The 14598-nt window shown below is 39.5% G+C and overlaps 1 protein-coding gene across 1 annotated transcript; it reads left to right on the forward strand.

Moving 5' to 3' along the window:
* The first annotated feature begins 9314 nt into the window (after positions 1 to 9314).
* Positions 9315 to 14107, forward strand: LOC107818578 (3-ketoacyl-CoA synthase 20-like). The gene is made up of 2 exons (XM_016644617.2): positions 9315 to 10076; positions 13164 to 14107. The coding sequence occupies exons 1-2, from the start codon at positions 9468 to 9470 to the stop codon at positions 13962 to 13964; spliced, it is 1410 nt and encodes a 469-aa protein (XP_016500103.2). The 5' UTR covers positions 9315 to 9467; the 3' UTR covers positions 13965 to 14107.
* Positions 14108 to 14598: the final 491 nt, after the last annotated feature.

The raw sequence follows: 14598 nt of genomic DNA on the forward strand, positions 1-14598 counted from the left end.
AAGTTTGCCCAGGACAACCGAGCTTCGGGTAGTGGATGAGGATAAGGTCTCATCCCCATCTGCAAAACCCTCTGCTTCTGGACAACCTGCCGCCGAGGCAGGTGTGAAGAAGGATGAGAAGAAGAGAAGAAAGAAGGGGTTTTCTGGCTCCCCGGATGTGGGCACCGAGACCAAGAAAAAGAGGGTCACGGGTCCGAAAGAGCAACAAAAAGTGTACCCGGGACAGGGTACCAGACCTTGATTCCCTTTATTGGCTCATGGACTACCCTGATAATGATGATATGGAGTTTGTCACTCATGAGCTGGCTATTGCTGCAGAAGAACGAGCGACACCGGAGGGAAAAAGCGACCGTAAGGCCAAACCCTCTTTAGTTCGGGAGCCTGAGAAAAGCCTGTGGCTACGGCTTCTCAAGAAGCTACTCTGGCTCCAAGAGAAGCCACCGATGTCATTGATATTTCGGAGTTACTATCTCACACGAAGTCTTTATTTGATGAGGCACAGGCCATTAAAGAAAAGCTGGCCGAGGCATCACGGGCTGCGGATGAGGCCCTCAACATGTTCTTCGAAGGCATGAACATTGGTGCACTGGAGGAATACTTCGGGTTTGGCCACTGGAGATCCCGAAAAAGGATGTGCTGCCGAAGTCAGGTGGGCCGATCTCGAGCCCAAAGCTGGTGAAGTAGTTCCCCGCCCCGAGCGTGGATCCAACCGTATGAGAATGGTCATGTTTATGATTACTAGGTGTTTTCCGAACCGGTTGGCGTAGCCATCTACCTTTGTTGCTTGGTGATTGAAGAGGACCAAACAAAGATGAACGAAGTAGAAGCCCCGAGCCTTTTCCATGAGTCATAACATGAGCTGAACAGGGTATGTTTCCCTTTCCTTATATACCTTAAAGGTTTCATTTAGCCTTAGAATATTTTAATGATTTCATCACTTTTGTTCCTCAGGCCTCAGTGCTTCATCATGAGAGCTTCCATCGATCTCGAATGGAGATGGGTCATCTTGAATTTGAGCTCAAGTAGCAGGTGCGTAAAAAAGACATATACAAAGATCTTAGTGAGAAAAAGATGAGGCTCTCAAGGACCTCCCCGTCCTCCAAGCCAAGTTGGAAAAAGCTCAAAAGGAGGCCTCATCGGTAAAACGGGAGCATGCTGTGCTGGTCGAAAAGGTAATGGTGTTTTAGATTAATAACGAGAGGCTAAGCACAATTCCTAATGCCACAAACTCGTAGGTCCAACAAAAGATAGACTTGATCGACTAGCTCAAGGCCGAAATGAACGAGGTCAAGGCATCGACCGAGGGGTTGATGATTAATATGGATCTGCTAGCCTTGGAAAAGGATGCCACTAAAGAGGATTTGGCATCATCCAAGGACCAACTCTTGGTAATGAAGGATAAAGCCGACAAATGGTCTCAGTTGAGCGATGAGCTCCAAGCACAACTAGACTCGGCTATCTTAGAACGGGATGCCCTCGGTCGAGAGTACACCTACTGAAGTCCAAGTTGGAAGCGTCTTCGAATGATTCCTCCAAGGTTCAGGATATGCTGGCCCAATATAAGAACGCTGTGGAGGTGGTCGAAGCCCGTATAATAACAAAGGCCGAGTACGTGAAGTGGCTATCCCAGAGGGAGATCCTTGAGGAGATTCATGCCCGGGGATTCGATCTTGCGGCCAAGATCGAAGAGGTGAAGAGGCCAAGGCCGAAGAGATATACGAGCCCGAGGGTTTGGGTAGCGATTCGGGCTCCAGCGAAGACTAGGCAGAAACTGCCTTAGTTCATTTTTTGTTTTCCCTTGTACATTTTTTTTATTTTGGGGCTGCTTCATACTGCCTCTGTAAATACTTTTGATATATATAAAAACTTTCCCTTCGGCTATATTCTATCATTTACTTTTCAGTGTTTGCTTATAACTTTTTGTTTAAAATATGCCATTTATGCCTTAACATAGAATTTGACATAACTTAGAGTGTTCGTTCCCTCAGAACTCGGATGAGGTCTGGTTTAAGTAACAACTCCGAGTTGCTTTGACTTGGGAATATCTGATAAAATACAAAGTCTTTAAAACACTTGAATATTTCAACTGAAAATGATTATTTTTTGCCAAAGGTGGCTTTTTTTATGGCCGGGTCAGAAGTATTCTTTCATAGGTTTTAACCATGTGTAAGGACATTACTTTCTATGTATGGACTCGTACGTCTCCGATCCATTCAAGTTGGTCGTAGCCTTTCATGTTTGGGCCTTGCCTAGTAGGATTGGTGCCTCCGGGATTGGTAGCGCGAATTTTCCAATCTTATTGTCAAATAGCAGTCCCCGGTTCGGGGGGGGGGGGACTGTGGGCTTTAGGGTATTGAACCCACTATTTATTCTAAGTAACTTAATGATAATATCACTGGTGCAAATGTGAACTGATGAAATATAAAAGGTAAACTTATTTTATTACTTTAAATGTAGAGTGCATAATCGAAGGTACAAAAGCTTTCTGCCATGACAAGAATGAGCTATACGGGCACGGTTTATTTGACAATTTGACCTTATAATTAATTTTACTATTCAAGCCTTGGCTTTTAAAATCAAACAAAAAATACCTTCTAAGTTTTCGAACTCAGGATCTTGACTTAGGGTGTGATAGGCACCCTAGTATTCAAGACTGAACTTATGAGGGCTCGAATGTTATTAGTCCAATACGAGTGATTTGCAATCCTGGCCTCAGGCCGAACTTCAAAACTAGGGTAGCACGTTTTATTGTTGCCTCATTAAAAACCTTGCTGTAAAATCACTTTGGGAAAAAACCGGTCCAAGGAAACAAGAGTGCAACATGTACTTTCAGACCTAAACCTCATATTTGACTTCAACCGAATACATGCACGGGTTAGTTCAAAGTGTAATAAACTAAAAAGGAAATTATGTTCGTACCTTAGCAGTAGTACCACTTTAAATGTTCCACATACCAGTTGTTGGGAAGTTGTACACCATTTCCTGACTTGAGCTTATATGAGCCTTTTCCGGTTATACCGGTGACTCTGTATGGACCTTCCAGTTTGGGCCTAGTTTCACGTCGTTTGCGTTCTTGGTATGTAGTGTAACATTCCTTAATACCAAGTCCCCAACTTGGAAGTGTCGAAGGTTAGCCCTTCGGTCATAGTATCTCCCTATTCATTGCTTTTGGGCCGCTAACTAGACTAGGGCGACTTCTCACCTTTCGTCCAATAAGTCTAAGCTCGTGGCCATGGCCTCGTCATTTGACGTTTTGGTAGCATATTGGAACCTTAGGCTCGATTCTCCTACTTCGATTGGGATCAGAGCTTCTGCGCCGTAGACTAAAAAGAACTGTGTTGCACCGGTGTTTGACTTCGAAGTCGTTCGGTATGCCCACAAGACCTTGGGCAAAATTTCTTTCCACTTTCCTTTTGCGTCGGTCAATCTCTTCTTCAGGTTTTGGAGTATAGTTTTGTTTGTTGATTCTGCTTGACCATTGCCACTAGAGTGGTATAGTGTCGACAAGATCTTTTTGATTTGTGGTCTTCAAGAAATTTACCAACCTTTCCACTGATGAAATGTCTCCCGTTGTCGCAAGTGATCTTGACTGATATCTTGAACCGACATATTATATAATTCCAGATGAAGTCAATGACCTCTTTTTCCCAAACCTTCTCGAAGGCATGTGCTTCGACCCACTTAGAGAAATAATCAATCATGAACAATATGTATTGGGATTTACTGGGCGCCCATGGAAAGGGACCGATGATGTCCATCCCCCATTTCATAAACGACCAGGTGAAGCATTTTCCCCGATTTCATAAATCATCAGGGTGTGCCTCTGGAATTCGTTACACTTTAGAACGAAGGCTTTCACATTTTTTTCCATCTAATTCGAGTAATAACCGGCTCTGATCAATTTCTGAGCCAAGGATTTCGCTCCCGAATGGTTTCCACATGTACCTAGCTAGCATCTCGAAAAATTATCTTCGGTATAATTTTCCACCGACCAAGCAAAACCTGGCAGCTTTAGTACGTAGGGCCCTTGATTCCTTGGGATTCGGTGGCAATTTCCCTTTCTGAAGGTAGTCTATGTATTTGTTTCTCCGGTCCCAAGTCAATCCTGTTGAGTTCACCTCGGCGTGACCTTCTTCTATTACTAATGCTCCGAAGTTGAATTCATCGGAGTCGACTGACGTCCCTAGATTAGCCAACACATCAGCCTAGTTATTTTTATCTCGAGGTACATGTTGTAGAGTCCATTCCTTGAATTGGTGTAAGGTCACTTGTAACTTATCCAAGTATCTTCGCTTTCATTCCTCTTTTACTTCAAATGTCCCGTTGACTTGGTTAAAGATGATGAGGGAGTCACATTTGGCCTCGATCACCTCAGCCCCAAGGCTCTTAGCCAGTTATACATGTGCAATCATAGCCTCATATTCAACTTCAGTGTTAGTCAACTTCACAGTTCTAATAGACTGACTTATTACGTTACCCATATGTGGTTTTACTATGATTCCCAACCTACACCTTTTTGTGTTTGAAGCACTATCCATGAATAGGGTCCAGAACCCCAAGATAGTTCACGAGGCGAGCAGTAATTCCTTCTCAACCTCGAGGATTAAGTCCGACGTAAAGTTGTCCACGAAGTCTGCCAAAATATAAGATTTTATAATAGTCTGGGGTTTGTACTCGATATCGTACCCGCTAATTTATGGCCCATTTGGCTAGCCAGCTTGAGAGCTCGGGTTTATGCATAGCATTCCTCAGCGGGTACGAGATCACGACACATATGAGGTAAAACTGAAAGTCCAGTTTTAATTTTCTAAATGCGCTCAATAAGGGAGTGCTAATTTTTTTTAAGTGTGGATACCTTGTTTAGGCATTGCCTAGGGTTATACTTACATAATAAATAGGAAACTGCGTACCTTCTTCTTCCCAGACCAGGACGCCACTTACCGCTACCTCAGAAACTGTCAAGTAGAGGTGTAACTGCTCGTTCGCCTTCAAAGTATACAACAAAGGAGGGACGGTAGATATCGTTTGAGTTCTTTTAAAGCCTGTTAGCATTCTGGGGTCTAAGAGTAGTCATTCTTATTTTTTATTAATGAGAAGAATCGGTGGCACTTGTTTGATGACCTCAAAATAAACCGGCTCAATGTTGCTATCCGCTCGTTCAGTCTTTGTACTACCTTAACATTGTCAACTATGGTGATATCTTTTATGGATTTTATCTTGTCTAAGTTGATCTCTATTCCCTATTTGGATACCATGAAATCGGGGAACTTGCCCGAGCTAACCCCGAAGGCACACTTTTCCGGATTGAGCTTCATGTTTTATTTTCTCAATATGTCGAAGGTTTCCTGCAAATGCTTCAAATGGTCCTCTACTCGCAGAGACTTAACTAACATATTGTCAATATAAACTTCTATTGATTTCCCAATTTGTTCCTCGAACATCCGATTAACTAGGCATTGATATGTGGCACATGCATTTTTAGCCCAAACGACATTATGTTATAACAATAGGTGCCGAATTTACTTATAAAAGAAGCCTTTTCTTGGTTGCTTGGGTCCATCTAAATTTGGTTGTACCTGGAATAGGCATCAAGAAAATTCAGTATCTTATGTCTGGCCGTTGCATCAATCATCAGGTCGATGTTACGCTAAGGAAATGAATCCTTTGGACAAGCCATGTGTAGGTTCTTATAATCCACACACACTCTAGGTTTGTTTTCTGTTTTTTAGGTACAACCACTACGTTAACTAACCAATCTGGGTATTTAACTTCCTAGCTAGAACCTATTTTTAAAAGTTTAGATACCTCGTCTTTGATGAATGCGTGCTTGATTTCAGACTGCGTCCTCCTCTTCTACTTGATTGAGTGGAATTTTGGGTCCACGCTCAACTTGTGAGTCGTCACTTCTGGTGGGATACTTGTCATATCTATGTTGGACCATGCAAAACAATTGGCATTAGCTTTAAGAAAATCAATAAAGTTTTTCCTGAGCTCGGGAGTTAACCTCGTGCCCGGGTATACCTTTCGATCCGGTAGGTACTCGATTAGTATGACCTGCTCCAATTCCTCGATTATTGATTTAGTGGCATCGGGTGTTATAAAGGATCTCAGAATATCGTAATCATACTCCTCGTTTGCTGTGCGCTCCTCCTATTTTTTCGGGCCGGTCAGGGTCGGGATCGTTGATTGCTATTTGGTTTCCTTCTCTTCGACCAGTTCCCTACTTTTTTATGTCGAGACCGCAGGTACCAGGATTACTTCCTTGACAGCGAACATCTCCTTTGTGGCTGGTTGTTCCCCATAGACCGTTTTGATCCCTCCCAAAGTAGAAAATTTCAATGCTTGATGTAGGGTTGAAGGCACCGCCCTCATGCTGTGAACCCATAGCCCCCCGAACAAGACATTGTATCTCATATCCCCCTTGATCACGTAGAATTTTGTTTCCTAGGTGGTCCCGACAGTGTTGACTAGTAGAGTTATTTAACCTTTTGTCGTCTTGTATACCATGTCGAATCTGTTCAATACTCGCATTGCCAGTACTATTTGGTCCAATAATCCCAATTACTCTATGACCCTCCATCCAATGATGTTGGTCGAGCTACCTGGATTAATTAACACACATTTTACTTGTGATTTATTGATGAGTACCAATATTACTAGTGCATCGTTGTGAGGCTAGATGATGCCCTCAATGTCCTCGTCGTTGAATGAGTTGGACCCCTCCGGGACGTAATCCCGGATGCATTTTTCCCTTATGATAGAAATTTTGGTGCGTTTTATCACTGACCCTTGTGGGACATCCACTCCCCCAATGATCATATTTATCACGTGTTGAGGCTCCTCTTGCTCAATTTGTTTGTTAACGTCGCTATTTTTGAAATAATTTTTGACTCGCTAACTTAGGAATTCCCGAAGGTGGTAGTTGTTGCGTAGTTGATCCATTTCCTTCCTTAGTTGTCGACAATCTTCGGTCCTGTGACCATGAGTACCAAGGTATTTTCACACCAAGTTGTGATCCCTCTATGCGGGATCAAACTGAAGTGGCCTAGGACATTTGGTCTCATTGATGCGGCCAATGGACGACACTATACTTGCAGCATCCACATTGAAGTTATATTCCGATAATCTCGGGGCTTCCCTGCCCTCAAATGATTTGTCGAAACCGTGTTTATTCATCAGAACCCGGTTGCTAGGTCCTTGATAGTTTCTCTTGTTGTTCTTTGTTGGGTGGAGACCAGATCCGTTTCCCCTTATGTCTGAGCTATATGGTTGATACCAATCTCGGACTAGCCTTTGCTTCTGGTCCATAATCCTTTTAGATCTATCGTTCGATCCGCTAGGGTAAACAGACCCCGAGGGGGTCCCCAACTAGTCGTCCTCGACTTTGATCTTCGAATTACCTGTTATAGACATCGGCCCAAGTAACCGCTGGGTACTCCACTAAGTTTTGCTTCAATTGTGGAGAAGCAACGGAACTTTGGGGGTTGAGTCCCGAGTGAACGCCTGAAAGACCCAATCATCTGCGGCCAGGGGAAGATCTATTCACTCCATCTGGATCCTTGACACGAATTGCCTCAATATCACGTTGTCTCTTTGCTTGACTTTGAAGAGGTCCGGTTTTCTTGTCTCGACCTTGATGGCGCCAGTATGGGCCTAAGCATATCATCGCTCCTTTGGATAAGGTTTCCCCAAATTTCTTCAATAAAATCGACTCGATCTCGTCGTCTTCTAGGTCATTGCCTTTTATTGCGCATGTATAAGAGGTTGCATGCTCGTTCGGTCCCGTTATATTTAGGAATGTCGGGCATTCAGAATCTCTTCGAAATTGGCTTCGGTGCCGCACTCTGGGGGAAAGGCTTCTGAATGAATTTTTTGGAATCCGACCCTTTTAATATTGGAGGCACTCCCTGGATTTGATTGACCCTCTAATTGTAAGTTTCCACCTTCTTGTCATTTGCCTCTATTCTTTTCTCCCCAGAATCCACCCTCTTTGTTAGTGCTTTGAGCATTTTCATCCCATCGGAAGTTTCCACGAGCTCGATCTCATCTAGTTCCACATCAATCTGTTCATCTCTTTGAGCGCTTTCTCTAACCCGCTCGGGCTCGATATTGTTTTGGGCGTGACTTTGGGTTTGTAGCTATGCTATTGCCGCCTGCTTAGCTTGTAACATTTCGAAAATCAATCGCAAGCTAACTCCATCACCTTCCCTTTCAGGTGTTTCTCGAGCCGACGGTCGAGGTGCCCTGCGAATGCTATTTTCGGGGTTAGGTTGCAGGATGAGGTTGATGGCAACCTAGGAGTTAGCATCGACCTGATCAGCGATTGGGACACCATTGGGATCAACAGGGGGTGCGCCATTGATGGTTACCACGTTATTGTTTTCATCATGGTGGCCTAGCTCGATGTCAACGTTCAAGTGAGCAAACTGAGAATTTGACATTTTTAGATTAACCTGAAATCAAACTTCAAAGATCAAGTGTAAAATATGGTGTGTTATAGAGATTCATATTAAATCATCACTATTATCCTTAGCCCCACGGTGGGTGCCACACAATTTACCCTTAAAATGAGTAACAATTAAATTTGCAAGCGGTTTGAAGGATACGTGATTCAATTTACCATGAATGATCTATGAACAAAAAATAATTAAAGCAAAGAGAAACAAAACGATCAAACCAAATGTGATGGACAATTAAGCCTAGTTTTTGGATGAACACTAAAGATTGACCCGGTCGAGCCCTTGAGACGGGCTCGGTTGCAAATAGGTAAATAAGCACATGAAGAACACTATGAACAGTAGCTAGAGAACAGAAATAAACTTTTATTGCTTTAATATGCGTGTCAATAATGGTTTTAATATGAAAAGGTTCTCCCTTTTATATAGTAAGGGAATTTCAATCCTAGTACAATTTTAAATAAGGTAAAAAAATCTTCTCCTTCTAGTAAATGTTGATCTGCAGTTGATATCGGGCGGGATTCGCACCGTAACATCTGGTACATCCGGTTGAGGGCGGATATTATGACTCCTCGCTTATCGTGCCTAATCGTTTTTTCCTTTAGTCTCGGCCCTTCACTATGCTCGGACCCGATGCTTGGCCGTATCTGGTCCCGGGTGCATCATTCATCCTCCCCAGGCTCTGAGACGTGGTAACCCTTCGGCTTTACTCGAGGTCATGCCAGATCGTGCTTCCATCTCGTTTCTTTACCATAAAAAATTGGGGGTAATTTTATCCCCGATTTTGCCCGTACACAATTCTAAAGGACAAATTATATATAGTATTTGAATGAGCATAATAGATATAGGAAATTTAAATAATCAATACAAAATAATTGAGATCGAGGTAATGTTAATAGCTTTATTGTCCATACGCATCAAGTAATAAATGAGCCAACAGACCTTCCACTTTCCTAATCAACAATCCTTCGCTATAAATCACCCATAAACAATGCTGCTAGCATAGCTCATATGCTGAAACTCGTCATATTTGGCACCATGTTTTCGACGATCGATCTCATGGAATTGATCATAATATACCCTAAGCTTTTCCTCATTTTAGTGCCAACTTTAATAATTGTCATATTTTGGTATATTTTTTGCAAAAGCACGGCCGGGTCAAGTATTTTCCTGGTAGATTTTGCATGTTACAAGCCCCAGAATAACCAGCAAATTTGCAGACAGAATTTTCTCAACAGAAGCAGCAGAGAACTAAAGTTTAACAGTGACACACTGGAGTTCATGGACAGGATCTTGCAAAGATCTGGCTTAGGAGATAAAACGTGTGTTTCTAAAGGCTTGTTAAGCGATCCTATGGATATGAGCACAAAAGCTGCTAAGGAAGAAGTGGAGATGGCGGTTTTCGGAGCCATAGATGAGCTTCTGCTGAAAACTGGAGTTAGATGTGAGGAAATAGGTATATTGGTTTCTGTCTGCGGCGTTTTCAATATTATGCCATCATTGTCAAGTGTCATAGTGAAACGTTACAAGCTAAGAGAAGATATCCGCAGCTATAATATGACAGGAATGGGGTGCAGTGCTGGTCTTATTGCCTTAGGACTTGTTCAAAATCTACTCAAGGTTCTTCTCTCAACTGGATCTCACCCTTTTTCATGTATGCTATAACTTCCTTTTTTTACCCCGAGGTTAAGTATCGTGTTTATAAATTTTATACGCCATTACATTATGTTAATAATAATTTTATTATTACCAAAAATATATAAAATAATGATCTGTTATATTCAATTATTAATTTGAAGTAACTAATAGTACAACAACAACTCAGTATAATTTCACTAGTAATTAATAGTAATATACAAAAAAATTGTACTATCTATATACCATATAACTTAAATCGTTTTTCTTTGCCTCTTAATGCAACTTCAATTATCTTTCTATTTTGAATCATCGGATATCTGTATCTACTGGATCAACTAATAGGGGTTAGCGCAGCATAGGATTTATCAATATATTATATAACTAAAAAAGAATTTTTTTACCTAGCTACACAATGTAATTATCTGGGTGAAGGTATATGTGCCCCGTCACTATTTATTAAGGGAAATCACTAGATCGATATCTAATTAAGGCGTTGGATGTAGGGCTGTTCACGGTTTGACGGAAAACCGATCCAAACCGAAAACCAAACCAAACCGATATTTTTTTTGTTTGGATTGGTTTTGATTTTAAATTTTAAAAACCGATAATATTTGGTTTGGTTTTGGTTCTATTATAAAAAATCAAAAATTAAACCGAACCAAACCGATTAATTATATACAAAATTTAATAATTATTTATATACAATATAATATCTTTTTCTAAATAATTTTAAATATTTTATGCAATTTAATTGTTATATTGAATTTTGCTTTATCCTACTTATATCTTAAAGGATTGCCTAAGCCCAAAACAATAGGAATCGGCCAATTTTCTTTTCCTTAAGAGACTTTAATTCTCTAACTCTCCGCATATACTTTTGCCTAACAGAAGAGTTAAAAAAAATTCTACCATAAGAGTAAAGAAAGCAAACTCAAATTACAGGACTACAATGGCTAAAGTTTGAGAAAGCAAACTTTTAGTTGTTTTTTTGTTCATTCTTTTCATATAAAGAGGTAAATAAACTTTCAGTTCCGAAAGAAATATATAAAAAAAATATAAATTTAGCAAATTATTTTTAGATTATTGTCTAGTGTTGTTTCACTATTATCGACTTATTATTAGCTTACTACGAACCGAAAAACCGAACCAAACCGATCCAAACCAAACCAATGACAACCAAACCGATGATTTGTATTTAATTTAGTTTGATTTTGGTTTTAAAATTTTAAAAACCGACTAAATTGATTTGATTTTAGTTTTAATCAAAAACTGCTCAAATCGAACCGTGAACACCCCTAGTGAGATGTCATCTATCCCACAATGTTCGCGGTAACTTCCCACCCACTTTTAACAAAATCTCCATACCTATCTATCTTTATAGAGAAAAAAGAAACTTAAATGTTAGACGTCTTGACCAATATTGGTTCTATGCTTTCTTTTCTCGGTTATTTCGACCTCACAACCTAACTACTTCCTCGGTTTCAATTTAAATGATATACTTTTTGTATTAGTTAGTTTAAAAAAGAATGACACATTTTTTCAATTGAAAATAATTCAATTTTATACTCTTCATTTTACCTATTTTACCCTTAATGAGAAGCTTTTATAACCACACAAATGTCATAGTCCCATAAAGCTTTTACCCCTTAAGTTTTTAAGACCACAAATTTTAAAAATCTTTTTTTTCCTTAAACTCCGTGCCGAATAAAACTAACTCATCTAAATTGAAACAGAGAAAATATTAGAAGAGAACGACTAAAATATCCTTTCTAATATTTCCATATTTGGTCTCACTACCAACCTTTTGTACAGTGATACCCTAAATTCATCTTATCTTTTGCTTTGATATGAACAATTATTTAGGAAATGCCATCTATCTCATATTATATAACATTGTTATTATCTTGTATTAGGGGCGTACACAGAAAATTTTATAAGGGGTGTCGAAATATATAGAAGAATTGGGATATAACTTTGTGTATTATATTTTTAAAAAAGAAATAGTCTTAGTCTATTGGCTTTGTTGAGTATTAAATTGGAAAAGATCCTGTTTGAACCTTTGACCTCTTATAGGAAAATCAAGCACCTAATCATCACACCAAGATATAATTTATATCAAGTGGTGTCATTTTTTTCTACTTATCTATTTCCGTACAATATTAATATTCATATTGAGTAAAATTTTCCAACGAAATGGTATCGCGTGACACCACTTCGACAAGCGTGCATCTGCCCCTGTCTGGTATACAAAATCCTTTGATCATTATTATTATTAATATTCTGTAAATATTTTCAATTATGAAATTGTGAGTTATAGTATTGTTCGTGAAGTTCTTTCACATGCAAATATTGAGAACCCGATGTTTGGACTAACATTGAAAAACAAATAATTTAATTCTCGTACTCCTAATGTTGTCGTTTTTCAACAAAAAAAGTATAAGTAATGTGAAAAATTAGTACCATCTCTTGAAGTGGCAATATGTGTTTTCCGATCAGTACTTTTGAGAATGAATTATGATATTTTATGGAGTAACTTTTTTTTTTTGAAAATTAGAAAAGTTAAAATTCTTAGGCCTTCACTAGATATTAAGTGTATTAGTTGACGCAAAACTCATAAATCAGACGTAGTGCCCGTTTGGCTTAGCTGATTTAGAGTAGCTGATAAGCATTAGGTGCTGAAAAGTACTTTAACTGTTGAAGCTGATTTAAAAAATAAACAGTTACGTGTTTCGATAAAAGTGTTGAAATAAATAATAAGCAGCTGAAGAATTAGGTATATGAAGAATTTTGTTTTAAAAAAATTATTTTAGTGATAGAATAGTAAATATTTTAGTCAAACCTAAAGTGCTTATAAACTGAAATTTGATAAGTTGGGGGAGACCAACTTATGCCTTTTGGCTTATTTTTGGCTTATAAGCACTTAACTTATAAACACTTTTAATTTTACCAAACGTGTAGATAAGCCAAAAAACGTATATAAGCCAGTTTAACCAGCTTATAAGCTTAGCCAAATACCCCGACAGTAACATACTAACATTGTTCATCCACTCATGATATACTGTTGTGCAGGTACATGATAATTCCTATGCCCTATTAGTAACGACTGAGAGCACCACAGACAACGTATACAAAGGCAATGACCGGTCAAAATTGTTAAGCAATTGCGTATTTCGTGTTGGTGCGGTCGCCCTTCTCCTCTCCAACAAACCGTCCGATCAGAATACCTGCAAGTATGAGCTCGTCCACACCGTCCGATCTCAAACAGCAAAGAACGATCGCTCCTACAACTGTATTTTCATGGAAGAAGATGAACAAGGACATCGAGGAATCTCGATTAACAAAGATCTCTTGTACGCAGCTATGAAAACCATTCGATCAAACATATCCACTGTAGCTCCCCTAGTCCTTCCTCTATCTGAACAATTCCGTTACTTGATGAATATTATAGTGCGGCGCTTTCGCACGGGAAGTAAAATGGAGCCTTATAATCCTGAGTTCTCCAGAGCAATCGATCACTTCTTCCCACACGTCGGCGGGAAACCAGTGTTGGATGATTTGCAGAAGAAATTGGGATTTAGCGATGAACAAATGGAAGCTTCTAGAATGACATTATACAGATTTGGTAACACTTCCAACAGTTCGATCTGGTATGAATTGGCTTATGCGGAGGCGAAAGGTAGGGTGAAAAAGGGAGACACATTGTGGCAGATTGCATTCGGGTCGGGTTTCAAATGTAGCAGTGTGATTTGGCGGGCGACCCGATCCATTGATTGCGACGAGATGAATCCATGGAGCGATGAAATTGACGAGTTCCCCGTAGATGTTAGCAAGATCGGAGCACTCTCAGACCTATTCGTTGCTTCCAAGTAGGAAAAATGCATCTTAATCTCTAAAACCATTGTTTGGATGGTTGTTATGTATCGATTCATATTGTATCGTATGATATTATATTTTATTGTATTATATCGTTTTGATATACACAATATCAATATAAAGAATAACATTATTCTTTATATATAAAAAAAAGTAGGGTAAAAGATAAAATAGAATTATTTAATAATAAAGAAAGGCAAAATGAGAGAAAAATATATGATAACGGCGCGACCACATCTAATCCATCTTACATAAAGTACCACTTTCGTCGTTACGTAATAACGGATTAACAAAATGATATACTAAAATTTAAGTAACAATCAAAATAAATATTTTATTTAATGTAACCATACAATACAATAGATAACAACCGTCCCAAGCTGGCGAGCTATTCTTTTTCCCTCTCCAATTTTTTGTATGTCAAATTTTAATAGACCAAATGAATCCTTGATACAAGCCGGATGAGCACGCTTAATAAGGATGATTTCCTAGTCAATATCATATCATTAGAGTGCTTTAAAAGAGTCAAGATCAAGAAGGCTGTCACGATCCTGCATCCTCAAAACTCCATCATCTCCAACTGTAACATGCTTGGCACCACCGTACCGCACTGTGTCCCTAAGGACAAGAA

This window comes from Nicotiana tabacum, chromosome 22 (genome assembly GCF_000715075.1).
Source record: "Nicotiana tabacum cultivar K326 chromosome 22, ASM71507v2, whole genome shotgun sequence".
In the NCBI taxonomy this organism is placed as follows: Eukaryota; Viridiplantae; Streptophyta; class Magnoliopsida; order Solanales; family Solanaceae; genus Nicotiana; species Nicotiana tabacum.

Bases quoted from the DNA above. Each gene is read 5' to 3' on its own strand.
- LOC107818578 (XM_016644617.2), top strand. From the start codon at position 9,468: ATGCTGAAACTCGTCATATTTGGCACCATGTTTTCGACGATCGATCTC. The intron at 10,077-13,163 runs GTTCTTCTCTCA...ACTGTTGTGCAG, and splicing joins TTGTTCAAAATCTACTCAAG to GTACATGATAATTCCTATGC.